This window comes from Triturus cristatus, chromosome 1_2 (assembly GCF_964204655.1).
Source record: "Triturus cristatus chromosome 1_2, aTriCri1.1, whole genome shotgun sequence".
Classification (NCBI taxonomy): Eukaryota; Metazoa; Chordata; class Amphibia; order Caudata; family Salamandridae; genus Triturus; species Triturus cristatus.
In genome coordinates this window covers 56,305,268-56,323,420 of record NC_140580.1, presented here as the reverse complement: position 1 = coordinate 56,323,420, position 18,153 = coordinate 56,305,268, and the positions used below count along the sequence as shown (strand labels likewise).

The window sequence follows — 18,153 nt, the reverse complement described above, 5'->3', positions numbered from 1 at the left end:
GGATGTGCTACTGAGCACATTTCCAAATACATTGACCATTTTCTGAGAGAGTTTGTCGTCCTTCTTCCTAGCTACCTAAGAGACACAAAGGATTTTCTTTCTAAGATAGAAAACTCAGAGTGGTAGTCTGATTATCTGTTCATAGTACTGGATGTTAAATCTCTTTACACGATCATTGACCACACACAAGGGCTTGAAGCATGTGAACATTTTCTGAAGCTTAAACCTCTCAAATATCGTGAGCATAGTCGGATGATGATGGAGATGACTGACTTCTGCCTCAAGAATAACATATTTTCTTTTAATGGCGCCCTCTACAGGCAAGAAAAGGGTACTGCCATGGGTTCGTGCTTTGCTCCCAGTTTCGCCAATCTTTTTATGGGATACTGGGAGCAAGAAATTTTTGCCAGCACTACCCTACAGAAGGACTTTCAGCAAGTCATCATATGGCTACGCTATATAGATGATTTATTTATCATCTGGAGCGGACAACAGGAGGAAGCTGAGTCTTTTTTGGTGAAATTGAACACCAACAAGTACAACATCTCTTTGTCTGGTATCATACATGCCAGCTGTGCTGAATACCTTGATGTCCGGCTGGAGATCAAGGAGGACAAACTGTGCACCTCATTGTTCCGTAAAGAGACGGCAGGTAACAGCATCCTACATGCCCTCAGCAGTCACCCGGAAGCTCTCAAATGGAGCATACCATATGGAGAACTGCTGAGGGCAAAAAGGAACTGTAACAACCTTGAGTCTTTCTCCCTAGAGGAAGAAGTTATCATCAACAGATTTCGGAGTAGAGGCTATCCTAACTGGGTTCTTAAAAAAGCTATAGAACGGGTTAATGCTGTACAGCGTACTGACACTTTGAAAGATAAACCGATGCCTGAGGAAGACAGTGATTTGTCAGGTACACGGGTGATCCATACCTTTAACTCTGAGGCACAAAAAATCAGACATATACTCATGAAACACTGGAGTATCTTGAAATCTGACAGTATTTTGGGTAACACACTACCTGACCGTCCCACTATCACATATAGAAGAGACAAAAACATCCGGGATATGGTGGTCAAACATGATATAACGCAGTATCCTATCAATCAAGGACCTGGTCTGCTAGGATTTTATCCTTGCGGGCACTGTAAGGCGTGTCGTCACAGTAAATTCAAGACTACCGTAGAGTACAATGGAACGAGTAAAAAACTAACACAATTTCTGACCTGTAGCTCCAATTTAGTAATTTATGTGATTGAATGTACTTGCAAACTGTGGTATATAGGAAGTACGATCTGTCCAGCTAAAAAGAGGATATTAGAACACCTTAGAGCTATTGCTCACAATGATCCCAAATACCCGGTAGCTCGTCATTTCAATGAACATCATTTTGCCAATGTTGCAGATTTGAGCTACATGATTTTGGAACAAATCCCCAGGAATCCTCGAGGCGGTGATAGAGTGCTGACCTTGAGACAACGGGAATCTAGATATATCATTGAATTCCTGACCAAAAGTCCGAGGGGGTTGAACTTAGATGAAGAACTGTCCATTCATCTGAAGACATGATCTTTTTCCCACTGATAGCTAGGCCCCTGCCTTACATCTGATACTGGCTTGTATGGTTTACCTAGTTTTGTTTATTAAGGGTTTTTGTATTCTCTACTGAATCATTTTATTTGCCTGCACTGTGTTGCGACAAATATTTTAACTGTATTTCTGTCCTCCATTTAGGCTGTCGTTTTTTGTACATACATTTAGAATCTAATGTGTATATTTGTATGTTTTTTATACAGGAGTGAAGGAAGGAGCCCCCTCATTGGCACACACCGACACGGGCATCCTACCCTTTCCTCCGTTCCTGTTCAACACTTACACCTCTTCGCACTGGGACTTTGGGATTGTTGTGGGCTTCATGTTCTAGTTTAGATGAGACTCGGATATAGGTCATTGTTCAGTGTCATTTAATCTTTATTTGCTTGAAGGAATAGCACTATGTTTGTACCATCGTTTCTAGTAGTACCTTGATACTGATATCTACTGAACCTGACAGTTGTTGTGTTCTCCTATTTTAGTAGAATTATTCTTCAACCATTAGTGACATTATTTTTGTGACTAATTCTAAGTCCTAACTTGTACTATGTGTTAGCGAACACTTGACTCTTAATTTGATGTCGAGCAGCACTATGTTGCAATCTTAATTTTGGAGTCTAGTGTGAATGTTACCACATTGGTGACACTTATTGAGTGGTTCATTGACCTGTTGGCTCTATTGCAGATGTATTAATTCTGTATTATGCATATTGTGCAATACTGATTTGTTGTTTAACGCATGTGATGTACCGAATCTGCCATTGAAGACTATCTTGCTATTTCTATGTGGCGACCGCGCCTGGGAATTACCCGACCCTGCGCCTGTTGTGCAGATATCCATGATATTTGGGGGGTTAGATACACAATCTTTACAACACTGCAATTTTTGCAATCCGTAGCTGTGCATAATATCGTTATGAACGTTAGTTCTGCATTTGCTGCATGCTTATGTTTAAATATCTGCCTTTCCAATATGGCGATTTTGCCAGGTTAACACACAAGCCTTTGCCTAGTCCTCTCTTCATTGCCATGACACTTTCTTTTCACACACAACTTTATTTAATCTTGAGTGTTTGTGTTTGTGGTTACACGTGATCAAGGCTCTCGCCGAAACGTGTTGTGTAATAAATATTCTGACCTTCATTACGGAGTTGCGGTGCCTTTATTACTGAGAGCATACGTTATTACTGGGATTTTCTGAAATATATATATATATATATTTATATATATTTATTTTTATATCCACCATACGATTTCTTCACCTATTAGAATTCAGAGGGACACAGTAGGAATACCAGGGATCCGTTGTTTATTTAAAGCAGGGTCGGCATGACGCGTTTCGGCGGATTGCCTTAATCATATGCCTTAGTCACCATTGTACTGCATCAGTTCATCTTTAAACTTTTTTTTTTTTTTGTCCTCATCTTCACCAAGGCTGAAACTTGCGTAGGCCAAAACAAAAAGTATGGCATATAGGACATTGACAAGCTGACAGATAGTTGGAAGAGGTCTTAAGGTAAATAAATGCTGACCATGACCCCACAGCTATGTCATGCGTCCAGCCAACCTTAACATCTTGTAATGGACTCAACACACGTCAACCAGAAACCGCTTCCACCATAGCTAAAATCCGCAGGAGAATTGGCATCAATGCCATGCGGCATTAGCAGGGAGAGTAAACCATGGATGTCGACCTCGAGGAACATGGCGTCAGCAGGCTAGTTGTCGCGGTACTCTGCTCCGAGTTCTGAGCTCTCACTAGAGCGCCACGCCCCCAGCAGTGATTCGGAAATGCTGAGCGTGTGAACCTTTTCACCGGCGATCCCTGGGGTCTACGCTGCCGTTTTACGAGCCTGATCTCGTTCTTTCTGTAATTTTTTAGACTGGTGCATTGAGGTCTTGCTGTGTTCACTGGCCCCCCATCCCACGTTGCATGTGTTTAATGTGCCTAGAGAAAGGCATTTCAGCCGCGCTGGAGCCTTACTTCATCTCACGGCCGGTCGGCGCGGCTCTCCCACAGGTATTGAACCTGTGGCACTTGGCCGCCCTGGAGCTTCGCCGTGGGAGGCGGGCACGATATCTTCAGAGGGATCTCTTTGCCGACAGTATTACCCTACGGAGAGAACCACCAGATGCTACAAAAGTGAGTGCAATTACCGGGAAAGCTGGGAAAGCAGGAAAAGCCCCACGAGCTACGTTTAAAATATCCACATTACCTACAGATCAGGCAAGGGAGGAAGTGGGTGCTGGCAAGGGGGGAGCAGGAGGCTACGGATATTTTTCAGATCCCAATAGCGCATCATCCTGTTTTGTTCCCTCCCAAATAAGTGAGCGGGGAGCCCACAGTGGTGTGGCAACCACAGAATTCATATTATAAAACACCCTAGAAGGAAGTATTCCTAGCAATTCTAGTTATAGTTAGTGCAGGCAACTATAACTCACGCGACCGCAATCCTCTGCTGATGATGTCAGATATTACATCACTGTATTTAGACACCTATTTACCCATGTCTTCTTCCATTAATCTTTAGCTATACATATATTACAAATATTTATTTTTCAGAAAGACACATATGTAATCAGTGATGTAATATCTGACGTCATCAGCAGAGGATTGTGGTCTCCCTACGCCGTCTGACTTTTTTCCAGATAACTATAACTCGCGCGCCCGCAATCCACTGCTCATGATGTCACATATTACATCACTCATGACATGGTCAGTGGCATCACTCATGACATCACTGATGACATCATCCTTGTGATAGAGTGGCTGTGGCGCGAGTTATAGTTATCTGAACTAACTATAACGGGGGAATTTCAATGGTTTTTTACCAGTGAAATGTCCAGTTAACTATAACATGTGTGAAACCTATGATTTTTTAAGTGAATTTGCAAGGTTTTAAAATGCTAATTCATAACTATAACGTGTGTGAAACCTATGGTTTTTTAAGTGAATTTGTAAGGTTTTTTAAATGCTAAGTTATGTATGTTTTATTATATTTGTTACATATTTATTTACTTATTTTAAGGTTTTTCACCGTGCCTACACTCCGCGATTTTTTGAAAAAAAAATAAAATGTTTTTTTCACCCTTCGGGGTCCTTCAGGGACCCCCTGACAAAGTCTAGGGGGTCAGGAACTCTCTACCCTGCCCCCTTTTGACGTTCTCCACCTTTCTTTTTCACTGTCACACACAAAACACACAAAATGGCGGCCGACACTTCCTGATTTCAACCGATTCGAATGTTGACTGACATGTAACCACCAATCAGAATTACGCTCGCACGCGTTAAGGTGCGCGCACGGTGCGCGCACGGTGCGCGCTCGGTGCGCGCCTATAAATATTTATGTGCTTTTAACTGCAATTTTCTCAGGAACTACTGAACAGATTGACTCCATATATGCAAAAGGCACATCCCTGACCTGAGGACTACCTCTTTGCCAAATTTCAAGTAATTCTGTTCAGCCGTTCGGGCTGTACCTTCGACTAAATGTCCTATGGGAAAATGCATGGGGAAAACGCGTTTTGGGACCCCCCTTTTTTCTCAGCCCCCGCTGGACGAATTACCCCGAGACTTTCAGGGTAGGAGCTGAGCGCAGCGCCCCATTAGTTTTGAAAATTTCGCGAGGATTCATCAACCGGCGCCAAAGTTATTCAAGATAGAATTTTCAGATTTCCTATGGAAACTCGGTCCTAACTATAACTATCTACTGGCATAAATGTAACAAAAAAGTGCTTCACAACCCTTACACTCTCAGTATGGATTGGAGAGAGTTCTAGCAAAACCTAAATTGTTGTGGTACCTCAATGGTGTGCCTTACTCTAAAAACTAAGGTGAGCCAAGTTCCCGAGTGACCTAAATGGGTAAATATGTAAATATGTTAAACTGCCTTAATAACGGCATATTAAGGAAGTGAACATACATATTTTTTCTCAAAGGCGACTCGACCACCTGGCTTGCCTTACACTTTGTGTAATGTGGAAGCTTCTACAGCCTTACTGTTTCACTATCTACCTAATTTCCCATTCACAAAAAACCTGAAGGTTGCATGCTGTTTGGAACAGTGCCTGGTAAAGTTTGTGTGAAAGTGGGTAAACAATACCTCTTTTCACAGGAGAGAGACTGTAGGAAAATGCACCCTCCCGTGTATAGTGCCTAAACCTGCTTGCATATGTAGGCGTTTAGAGTATGTGCTGTGCTTACGATACCTTAAAAGAGGCTTTTACCAGTTCCCAATGGCTTAATTGCTGTGTTCATTTGCTTTTGTGGAACTTTTTTCCTATTTTTCCATGGCTCTACACACATTTATGATGCTTCTACTAAAGCTGCTCACCCTATTTAAGCCCCATTTACTGTCAAGATAAGATCTCTTCCCACGGAAAAGGCAGACAGCTTCTAATTAGGATTGGCCAGTGAACTCTGCTCCGCTGGTGGAGTTTGCGGAGTTTTGGGCACTCCCCGCTTTGATTGGAGGGTGGTATTCATCCACAAACTCTATTCTACAGCACCGTAGACCTTACTGGCACACCCGCCTACCACTATTAAGCAGGGTGGCCCTTTTCCACGCTCATCCAATTAGTAAGTCTGTTGTTTCACAGTTGTAGTTACTATACTGACACTCCATAACCATGCAATGCCACTTCAGTGCATGCCACACTGCCACGTCACAGAAGGCTTCAGATCATGATAGTGCACTGATACTCAAAGTATGGCCCGGGGGCTGCATGCAGTCCTCCTGACCTATCATGGTCAACAGCAGCACTGGGCTGCTGTTTACTCTGCTGAGTGCTAACATTTAATATAACAAATATGTTAAATAAGATATTAAATAAATTGAGAAGCATTAATTTAAAGGTTAACTGAAGCTAGAGAAAGGAAATAACTAGGTTGTCCTGCACTGCTTTAGAAACACCTTTATTTTTAGAGACATCTTGCAGCAAAAGTGTAAAAATATTGCAGCAAAATTCAAAAATAGTTTTTTATTGGAACGCATAACCGTTTTGCCTTAATACATCAGAATATATCCGTGCATTGAGCAGTTTTTGTTTAAAAAGTTATAGTTTCCAAGCAATAATTCAGAAACATTTATTTCCCACCCTCCCTGACAATAATTCCAGTAGTGAACTAAAAGGCAAGTCAGTTGTTATGTGCACTCTTTGGGTTGCCTGGGGTCCGATTATACATGAACAACATTATAGTTCATTAAATCAAATACAGACGATTTTGTACAGCACACATCCTGAAGTCATGTATGTTGAGGTCCTCTAATATATGATAACGAAGAAAAAGGAGTAAAAGTAGAATTAAACAATTCCCTGAGATCACACAGTTTGGTTAGCTTGGGAAGCTGAGAATTGTCACCAACTTTCTGGTTTCACATTGTTCAATTCAGCCACTGGATACATTGCAGTCCGTGCAGGTAAGCGCGGTGGGGCTGGTCGGGTGGCGGGGCAGAGCGGGGGGAATGATAAGCGACAGACTGGGGAAAATAAAATAAACAATTAAATAAATAAAACCTCTTACTTTGTGCTTGCCGCATTGCAGAGTCGGCAATATGGCGAATGCAAGGTAAGTAGTTTTATTTATTTATTTTTTATTTTCCCTATTCCATCGTTTGGCATGTCCCGTCCCACCAGCCCACCATGCTTACCTGCATGGGCTGTGACTGCACTAGATGTACAAGCCTTGCTTCCCTACATTCAAATTACTGCCAACACCCTCAGCTCCAACCCCAACCCCCACCCAAATGGCATCAATGCGGCCCTCAGTCACATCACCGACCAAACTTTTCGGAAAATGTTTGCAAGTACCCATGTGATAGTGGAAGGGAAGCCTCCACAAGCAGGTGGGCTAATGAGCCTGCAGTTCCCTGCCTCCTGCTCTCTGCCTGCTGGAGTGTGCTGGCCATCCCTCTTCCTTTTCCCACTGTGTGTTGGGTTGGAGTACTGTAGACTTGGGCTTTGCAATTGGCAGTTCCCTGCGGCCTGCATGGACCTCCAAGCCTCTCTGATCTGGGGAAGACTTAACCATCTTTCACCCCACCCTGTGCCTGAAAGTCTGTGGGAGCAGGAGGACTGAGGCGCTTCCGCCAATGGATTTTGGTAAGAGGGTATTTCATGAAAGTTCAACTTTGAAGTTCAGTTTGTCAAGAGTTATTCGTATAGGGAGGGGGTGAGACTAGAGTGCAATGATATTGCCACCTGCACCCTGGAGGCACACAAATAAGAGAAACCAGTCTCCTATGGAACTTCCAGGGAGTGAGCTACTTTGTGTTAATGGTCTGCTTATTTATATAGCTCCTCACTCGCTCGATTCTCACAAGCACATGTGATCACGTATATAATCCAAATCTACTACAACCACAGTCTTACATCAAATGGTGGTTGGGTTGGGAGGGAGACCGCTGAAACATTCAGTTGAGAATAGAGCACACTGCAAGATTAGCATCTGGCAGCGTCTTGCAGATGAGCTGTATGCTATATCTGATTCTCAGCCTGTGATAGTGCACTGAGTGAATGAAGGATGCTTGTCCTGCCGTCAGCTGTGCATCCCATGAGTCACAATTGAGTTAGAGCCGAGGGAAGCCAGTGCTGATGGATCTACTGTGGATTTGCCACTGTGCAGAAAGTTTCACTGCTGGAGACTATCATCCCAGCTCACTGTGTGAAAGAGGGGTGCTTGTCCTACTGTCAGCTGTGCTGCTCATGATTCCAATCTGTGAGAATATCGTGAAATACCCCTGTAGACATAATCTCTCCACCCATCGCCCACTCCCATGTTGTGTACATGCAATGAAAGGTACAACGCCTGTGTGCGGAACTCTACGAAATCTCGCAGAGTATTTTGGTAACTCTGCAGAATTCCACCCAGGCCTACTTCTAACAGTATGCTGGAATGCTTGCTTTTTAATATTAAGTTGAGTAAAGCAGATGTTTTAGTCTTAGGACATTTGTGGCATTTCCTATTCATGCCTCAGTACCTTTCCTTGCACTTGTAGACATTATCGGATTGATTAATTCAACTTAACCTGTTTGGTCATTATGATCAAATTCTAAATGTGTAATAAACACTGTGTGTTAAAAATACAGTTAATCTACAAGAGCTATGTTGTATTTTACTGCTAAACAGGCAGCCACAAGTGCAGTTACCTTGCACACAACAGGGTCATGATTTGAATAGTTCAGCAGGTGCAGTAGCACTGGGTCCAAAAGTTGTCATAACTCCTCTAAACACGTAATATTGTTATATTTGACTACAAAACAGGCAGTCACAATTGCATTTACCTTGCAGTTAAAAGTTACTTGATTTGAATGGTGCAGCAGGTGCAGTGGCTCTGCGGCCAAAACCTTTAGGGACCCCACTTAACCCAAATTATTGCTAAATTTAACTACTAAACAAGACAGCCACAAGGCTTTTATCTAGCAGGCAATAGGATCATGATTGGAATGGTGCAGCAGGTGCAGTGGCACTGGGCCCAAAAGTTGTCAGAACTCCTCCAAACACCTAATATTGCAATCTTTTGCTACTATACAGGCGGACACAATTGTAGTTATCTTGCAGTTAAAAGGGGCATGATGTGAGTGGTGTAGCAGGTGCAGTGGCACTGAGGCCAACAGGTCTGGGGACCACACTAAACGCGCAATGTTGCTAATTTTTACTTCTAAACACAAGTGCAGTTATCTAGCAAGCACTAGGGCCATGATTTCAAAGCTGCTGCAGGTGCAGTAGCACCGGGGCCAAACGTTGTCAGAACTCCTCCAAACACCAAATATTGCTATATTTAACTACTAAATAATCAGTCACAACTGCAGTTACCTTGCAGGCACTAGGGTCATGATTTCAATGGTGCAGCAGGTGCAGTGGCACCCAGGCCCAAAGCTCTAGGAACCCCTCTAAACACCAAATATTGAAATATTTTACTATTAAACAGGCAGTCACAAGTGCAATTACCTTCCAGACAATGGGGTCATGATTTGAATGGTGCAGCAGTTGCAGGGGCACTGGGTCAAAAAGTTGTCATACCTCCTCTAAAACACCAAGGGCCATATTCTCAAGGAGCCATCGCCGAGTTAACGGCACTTTAACGCCAAATTTGCGATAAATTTACCGTCACATTCACAAGCTGGTGCTAACAGCCCATATTACCAGTTTCCGGCGATAGCAGCCACAAAAAACATTGCCACAGATGACCCCGGCAACTATCGCTAATGAGATGCAGAGTAGGCATTCCAGAGCAAAAAAGCAGTGACAACACCACTCCACAACATTCTCAACGACCAGCCAGATTGGCGAAAAGACCATGAGACATGCGATAAGTCGTGCTAGCTGCAGGAAATTAAAACCTGCTCCAACCTGGTGCAAAGTCGGACGACGGCCTGCACCACAAAAGGGAGCCTAGGCCAGACCCACACCTGAAGAACAACAGATGCCATGGAGCCACTGAACATGCGGGTCGGACACCCAAGAGGGCCACAACACCCACCGCCAACACCCCCATAACCACCTCACCCACCCAGACACCCACCGCCCCCCCTGACCAACACTGAGGCAGCGCAGACAAAGACAGCGACCCTCCAAAAATGCACTAACCTCACAGACACAACACCAGAGAATGTCATTGCCCACTACATGCTCAAAGGGACAACCCCCCTCTTCATCCTCACCACCATTGCCCACAGTCTGACAGTACCAACACAGCGGACAACCAACATCCTAACTCAGACAAAGCTGATGGCCGTGCTGCACCTGTTGGCTTCTGGTACCCTCCAACCAACATCCGCCTGAGACGGAGGAGTCACACAGCCAGGCCAATACAAGTCCCTCACTACGGCCATGGATGACACCATCAGCTTGGTATCCCACCATCTATACTTCGCACACACTGCGCAGGAACAGCCGGAGACCAAGCAAGGCGTGCACGCCACAGCTGGCTGCCCTCACTTGTCAGGTGGCAATTACCTGCACACATATCCCACTAGTGGCCCCTGGCAACACTGCACACAATAAGGGCAACAGAAAGCGCACGTATCCCACCAATGTCCAGGCAATAGTGGACCACCAGGGATTCCCCACCAACGCCACTGCAAACCACCCAGGCAGTGTGCATGATTCCCACACCTTTCGACAGTCCATCATCAACCTGCGCCACCAGTATGGCACCTACGGAAATGCACTGCTCGTAGGCCAATACCAAATGCACACACCACACACCTCAACTCCACAATTATGCAACACACAACACAGGAAATGCATACGTCACAAGCTCACATACAACATGCACACCCACCAGACACAACAGCACAACTCACTGTGGGAACCTAGGCCGGCCATGTACATTACCCATCAATGGCATGGCACTCCTGCCACACCACAGCAGATAGTGTAAAGAGGTGGGCACCGTAGGGGTGGGCGGAATTTGCGTAGTCGCAGTACGCAAAGATCCGCGAAACGGTAAAAAATCTCCAGGAGCACGCAGAAATTCCGCGAACACGCGGATTTGCTTGTTCGCGATGCTTTTTTCCTGTTCGCGAACGCTGTTTGCATGCTCGGGGGGAAATATCTCATGAACACGCATTGTGAGAATGCAAAGAAGCAAAAAATTCCGCGAAGCCGTGGAACGCAGAATTCAGGCAATTCCGCGTTCTCCGCGGAACACGAAATTACTCAAATTCCACAAATTCTGCAAGCGGAACGGAATTTACCGCACAGGCCTAGGCACCAGGCATGTGCGAAGGAGGCAAGTGACCCATGAATGAGTATGTACACAATGCCAAGTGTGGCGTGGATGTGCTGGAGAGACTGGAGTATGCAGACCACACCCATATCCATGTCGACATACACCGCTGGTGTATGGAGTGTATCAGACAGTGGACGCAACCATGTCACCCCAGTCAGGGGGGAAGACAGCGGAAATGAAGCCTGTTACGTCCCCCCCTGTAAGCGTGAGCAGAGTGGGCTGGCCCGGCGTACGCCAGGCCAGCCTAGAGGTGTGAATAAAAAGCACGTAGCCCTGGGCGTGGTCCTCTTCTGGAATGCCCAACGTCTCTGCCAGGGCAGCGCCTCTCACCCCACCATGAGGCCGACGCAATCGTCCTGAGTGGAGTGTCCTGCGATCCTGTGCGCCTGCTGTACCCAGGGCCGCTGGTCCCCGAACCCGTCTTGCCCGCCCCAGCGCAGCCAGGCCTCACTACTCACCTGTCAACACTGGCATGTGTCAAGGAGGGCACACCACGTGCTGATGCAACCTCCAAGCCCGAGGCCCGCAACCTTGGCAGCCTGCTCAAGCCATCACGGCCTCCTCGAGCAAGGCGCTCAGTCCTCCATTCTCGTTGACATACTCCACCGGCATACACAGTGGACAAGTGGGTCACACATTTGGAACTGAGTCTTGATTGATTTATTTCAGAGTGTGTACCATTGTACGCAAGGAGAGGAGTAAGAGGAAGATGTGGTTCAGTCTGGAGGAAGAAAGGATCATCCTTACAGAGGTGATCAAACACTACCAACAACTGCTCTTGTGCCACTAACTCTGTGCATCGCAAGCCAACGACACGTGGCTCTGGGCCCCTGCTGAGCCATGGCTCCGGACTGCACTGCGGACAAGTAGGTCACACATGTAGAACTGGGACATGATTTATTTATGGCATATTCAATGCCATTGTACACACATCATCGCAGACTGTATCCCCTTTCAGCACTGGTGCCACAAACTCTGTGCCCCGTAATCCATGTACACTCCCTGGTTGATTTTTGGTGGTGTGTGAGACTATGGCCTGGGTGTTGTCATCATCATCATGTAGCCGATACTGATGTGCTCTCAATTATGTGTCTGTAGCATTCATCTCCTACATATTGCCTGTGTTTGCTTGGTTCTGCCCTCTGCATCAGGCCCTGGAAGAACACCTTCCACTGTCCCCTGAAATACTCCACGTCATTCGCGTTGGACATCGACAAGGACCCACTCAGCTCTAGTGTCCCTATCTCACTACACCATAAGTCACCGTCTCCTGGCAGTGTGTCTGTGCTGGCTGCACTGCGTCCGGGACCACTAACTCTGTGCACCATAACTCATGGACCTGTTCTGATTGAGTACTGTGCTGTGGACAGCGCACGCAACAATGTTACCTCATGCAGTGGGGAAGACCTGGGACTATGATGAGGAAGATGTGTCAAGTGTGCGGACGGGAGAATGAACAGACAATGGGAGGGCAGGAGGCAACAACCCGAAGGCAGGAATGCAGACTGGAGGTGGTAGTCAAGTTACACACCCGCATCTATTACTGGGTATTGTGCTGTGGACTGCGGACGCAATGTCACCTCAGGCAGTGTGGAGGACCTGGGACAATGATGGGTGAGATGTGGCAGGTGTAACACACCCTACTGCAATTGCAGCAGGGATATCTTGAAGGGACACAATCCGAGACAATATTTTGCATGAGCACGCTCAGACCTGGTGACCCTACCTCAGTGCACTGCAACTCACGGAACCTCCTGAATGAATATTGGGTGACCTCTGTACTTGCTCCGGCTCCACCCATGTTGCTTAGCAGTTGACTCTGTTATTGTGGTGCTTTCTGTTTCTATTGCACTGGTGTCCACTGTTTAAGTTGTTGCCAGCACCAAGCACTCCGTGCGGGCTGGCTTATGCTCACCCCACACACAGCCAGCACAGGCGTCACTGTACATGTGGCCCTGCCAATAAAGGGGCCAGGCGCACGTGCCCGTAGCCAGTTCAACATGGTATCTGCGTGTGTCCCTGTGGTGTTGTTGTATACATGAGGGCCCTGATCCCTACGATATTCCATTGTACTGTGTACAGCGGATGCGGACATGTCACCTCAGGCAGCGGGTTGGGCTTGTACATGTAGCTTTGTCGTCACCCACTCAATTCATAAGGGGAGTGGACTGGGCCGTCGTATGCAGAGCCAACGTGGATGTGTGACTGATATGTGCGTGCCCCTGGGCGTGGTTCTGTACTGGGAATGTGCATCTGCATGTGTCTCTATGGCAGTGTGGGTCACCTTTGTGGGGTGTAGGTTGTCCCTGAAGGGTAATAGACTCCCACATATGTGGTCTAGTTCGCTTTTTGGCGTTTTGACACCTGGCATTGGGGTGCCATGTGTGGGTCGGTGGGGTGTTGTGAGCCAGCCATGCTTGCGGATGCTTCATGCTGTGTGGTCTGTTGCAGGGGCTGGATTCTCCTCTAAGTAGCTTGGCTGGCCTGGTCCTTGTGTTGGGTTGTGTGTGATATTCATGGGCTGTTGTAGGGCGTCGGTGTCAAAGGTGTGGTGGACCTCTCCGGCATCACTGATGTGTGGTCTTCTGTGCTCTGCTGGAAGTGTTGTGTGTCCCTCTGCAATGTGAAGGGGAGATGCATGTTGACATTGTGTTGACATGTATGAAGGCACATTTTTCTTGGTTACATGCAGACTGTGTGACAATGTACATTGTGACTGTTTGGGTGGTGCAGGATTTAGATGTGGGACAGTGTACATTTGGACTACATGACGGATGTGAGGTTGTACGCGTAGATTTCCATTTCACATTTTCCAGCTCTGTCAGATGTAGTAGGCCTATTTCTGCGCGTGTGCGGAGTCAGTTGTGTCCTCTGTTCTGCAGTGTCAGGGTTGCACATTCTGCCACATTGTCATCAATGTGGATGTGCTGTTATTGCTATGTGTGTGTGCTGCAGTGTGCCACAGGGATGAGGGACATGATCCTGGGTCATTGTGGGTGTGCAGTGTGCTCAGCTTATTTGTGCATGGAATGAGGGATATGATCCTGGGTCATTGTGGGTGTGCAGTGTGCTTAGCTTATTTGTGCATGTGTGCTGTTGTGCCCATCTCCCCCGTCCCCCAGTCACTGGTCTTTACTCACCCTGTTGATGTTGTGCCAGGTCCTCTGGAGCTGTGTCCGCACTCCCGACTCCTTGCACTGGCTCCGCACTGTTGACTGTTGCCTCCGTTTCCTCCAGCTCCTCCTGTGGTGCAGGACTCCCATCTTCTGTCACCCTTACTGCCTTCGTTTTGGCAGCAGCTTAGTGCCTGGTTTAGATTTTCACGCCATGCTAGCGCCTCTTGGCTTCCTCCATTGGCCTCCTTGACACTCCAGCTGCATTCAAGGTGGTCTGATTGTGGGTCAGTTGCTGGTTGTGTTCTGCTTCCTCTATGAAGCTGGTCTTGTTTCCCTGCAGACTGCACCCCGTCTTCCTCTCCCTCTTCTCCTTGGCCTTCCCTGACCCCGTTGTTCCTTGCTGGTGGTCTGTGGGGGTTGTGGGGTTCTCATTGGCCTCTGCGCTGGATCAGTTTGCATCCATGTTGCTACGTGCTTTGGCTTGTTTCTGGTGTGTTGTTTCTGTGTTTTTTGTGGTGCATTTTTCCACCAGACGCGTGGTATTTGCAGGCCTGTGGCTGGTTTTTGCAACTTTTTATACCGTGATTGGCCTTGTCGCATGTTTTTTTGCATTCGTGTTTCACATTTTTGCGGCGTGGCATTGGATTTTGCTCACCCATTTGACGCGTTATCTGGTGACTATCGCATGCTAACGCTGCATTGTGAATACTTGGTTGCACGGCGTAATTTTCCCGCGTTGGGCTGTGATGTTGAGAGTTGCGTTAGGCTACTCTTGCGGTAGTTATCACACGTTCTTGTGAATATACCCCTACCTGTTTCCCATAGTAGCTACTTTCATTAATACCTCCTTGTAAGCACTATGGAACCTACAGATAGTTATGCTCACAGTCTAGAAATAGCCTTTAGGAAAGATTATACCTATGTACATGTTGGAATATCCTGAGCTTACCTCTTCAAAGTGCCAAGTCCATGAGATCTGCCTAGGTGTATTACTTTTTCCAATAGGAGTTGATTAAGTTTGGTTTGAACCACCTGGTTTGAATCTATTTGTGGCAAACTGTTTGTGGCTTTCATGTCTTTAGAACCACAAAGGCAGGACAGCACCCTAGTCCAATGCCAGCATGGAAACAACCTCTACATTTTGTAATACATTCTATTCTGGTACTAAAACAAAGAAAGGAACTGTTTTTCATACTTTCAAAGAAAAATGATCATCTGATTGTTCACTATAAATATTCAACCATCTGGCTAATCACAGAGAGATAGAGAGAGAGTAGTTTCTAGACTGTAGTTATGCATATCTCACTCTGAGTTAGTGCTACACAGTATGACAGAGAGAGGACGTTGGAGGCTGGTGGCCATCTGCAACCTCACAGGTTTGGTTTACCTGATAGCTGTCTTCAGGACATCTTGCTTGCCATAGTAAAAATTACCCCCAAATACATAGATATTGTTATCCAGTGTAGTCACCCCATGGCGAAAACGTGGCATTTCTGGAAGAGAAATCAGCTTGCGCCACTCAATGTACTTCACAAGACCAATTCCCGTGATGAACTTGTGTGCAAACCACAATTCCTTGCTGGGTTTTCTGTTGGAGAGATCATCATTGAGGCTATCCCCTCCAATAATGATCAGAACCTTGTCTGGAAACCGTACGCGGCATGGAAGCTGGCTGATCAAAGAAGGTCCTCTGGGGACGCTCAGAAGGGAGGCCTCCAGGACTTCATAGCACTTTCCTGACGGGTCCATCAAATCAACAGCTATAATCTGCCTCATCTCTCTGTTGGTCATTAGTGGAAACCTCACAAACTTCATGACCCGTGCCGCTTGGGACAAGCGCTGCTTGCGGTCTGTGTTGATCCACTGGACCACTGATAAGAAGACATCAAGCTCTGTGGTTGTGTAGAGAGCATCTTTGCTGAGGAAGGTCACAAGCTGGTCTGCTGTAAGGTCCTGGTATTTTGGCACTGCCACCACCTGTTTGAAGTTCCTCAGGATGAACTCCTCAGTAAAGCCCTTGAGATCTTGAAAACCATAGGCATCAGCCAGGGCCATCACATCCAAGCTAAACTCAGGACTCATCTCTTCTCGCAGGAATTGGAAGCACAGTGTCAGCATGCTTTGCATCTGGTATTTCAATGCAGCTTCCGTAGTTTCAAAGATACTGTCCCAGTTGACCTGAATGATACCAGAATAGATAAAGCCAATGAACAGACGAAGGTCTGCAATAGAGAGAGTCTTCAGATCGATTGTTTCCTGTTTTGCTTCTCTCATTCCACTCGTCAGCATCCCATGGAAAAAGTCGCTCCCAGCCGCAAGAGCTGCACGGTGCACTGGAAAAATACAGGAAAATAATTAGAAATCTGTTTGATCAAACTAAAATGGTAGACTTGAAGTAAGGCTCATACAACAGTTAGATAAATTATGGTTACATGCTCAAGTTGAGGACAGTTCAGTTTGAGACAATGGAGTGAGGCGTGTCAGGGGATTCAAATGATTAATGTCTTGACACTGGTTTGATTGGCAGGCTGTAAGGTTTGTTCTATATTGTTACTTTACCAGAGCATATGATCGGATGCACATTTTAAGGCATCACACTGTAACCTTTACAATAAAAGTAAATTAATAAATTCGGAATGTGGGTTTTAATATGACAAGACTCTTTGTGAAGGTTTAGGACTGGAATATAGCATGTTATGACACTGCAATACACTGGTATTTGAATTAGAGCGGTGCATGCAGTAAGACTGTATCTGCACAATACATTATTCTTTGCATGCCACATAAACTATTAGTACACTAATAGTAAAATGGAGTGAGTGGGTGTGTGAGTGTCTGAGTGGGCCAGGGAGTGGCTGCATAAGTGTATCACTAGGTGTGTGAGTAGGTGTGTAAATGTCTGAGTGGGTCTGTGAGTGGGTGTGTAACTCTCTGAGTAGGTCTGTGAGTGAGTGCATGAGTTTCTCAGTGGGTCTGTGAGTGAGTGCATGAGTGGGTCTGATAGTGAGCTTGTGCATCTGAGTGGGTCTGTGAGTGAGTGCATGAGTTTATGAGTGGGTCTGTGAGTGGGTAGGTGAGTTTCTAAGTGCGTTTGTGAGTGGGTCTTGGGTGTTTAATTGGGTCCGTGAGTAGGTGTGTGAGTGTGTGAGTGGGTCTGTGAGTGGGTGTGGGTGTGGGAGCCTCTGAGTGGGACTGTGAGTATGTGTGCGAGTCTCTGAGCAGGTCTGTTAGTGGGTACATGAGTATCTCAGTAGGTCTGTGAGTGGGTGCATGAGTCTCTGAGTGGGTCTGTGAGTGACTGCAGGAGTTTGCCAGTGGGTCTGTGAGTGCATGAGTCTTTGATTGGGTCTGTGAGTGGGTGCATGAATGTTAGTGGGTGTGTGAGTGGGTGTGTCAGTGTCTGAGTGTTTTTCTGTTTTGCCCTCTTCTGCTCTGTTCAGCCTTTTCTGCTTGTTTTCTGCCCTTTGTTTTGCTTTTCCTGCTCATTTATCTACCCTCTGGTTTTGCCCTCTTCTGCTCTGTTTTGCCTTTCCTATGCTAATTTTCTACTCTCTGTTTTGCCTTGTATGCTCATTTTTCTGCCCTCTGTTTTGCCTTTCCTGCTAATTGTTCTGCCGTCTGTTTTCCCTTATATTAGGGAACACCACATCCCTGGGGCTTTATGGATATTAAGGAGGGGGCCATGGGACCTCCCTCCATTGAGCCCC

General features: G+C 46.3%; 1 protein-coding gene across 1 annotated transcript in view; it reads right to left on the bottom strand.

Moving 5' to 3' along the window:
* LOC146866765 (kelch-like protein 33) overlaps positions 1-18,153 on the bottom strand; it is a 203,358-nt gene that overhangs the window by 87,828 nt on the left and 97,377 nt on the right. The window contains exon 7 of the mRNA XM_085601225.1: positions 15,834-16,779. Within this exon, the coding sequence (XP_085457351.1) occupies positions 15,834-16,779 (946 nt within the window). The remainder of the gene's footprint in view (positions 1-15,833; positions 16,780-18,153) is intronic.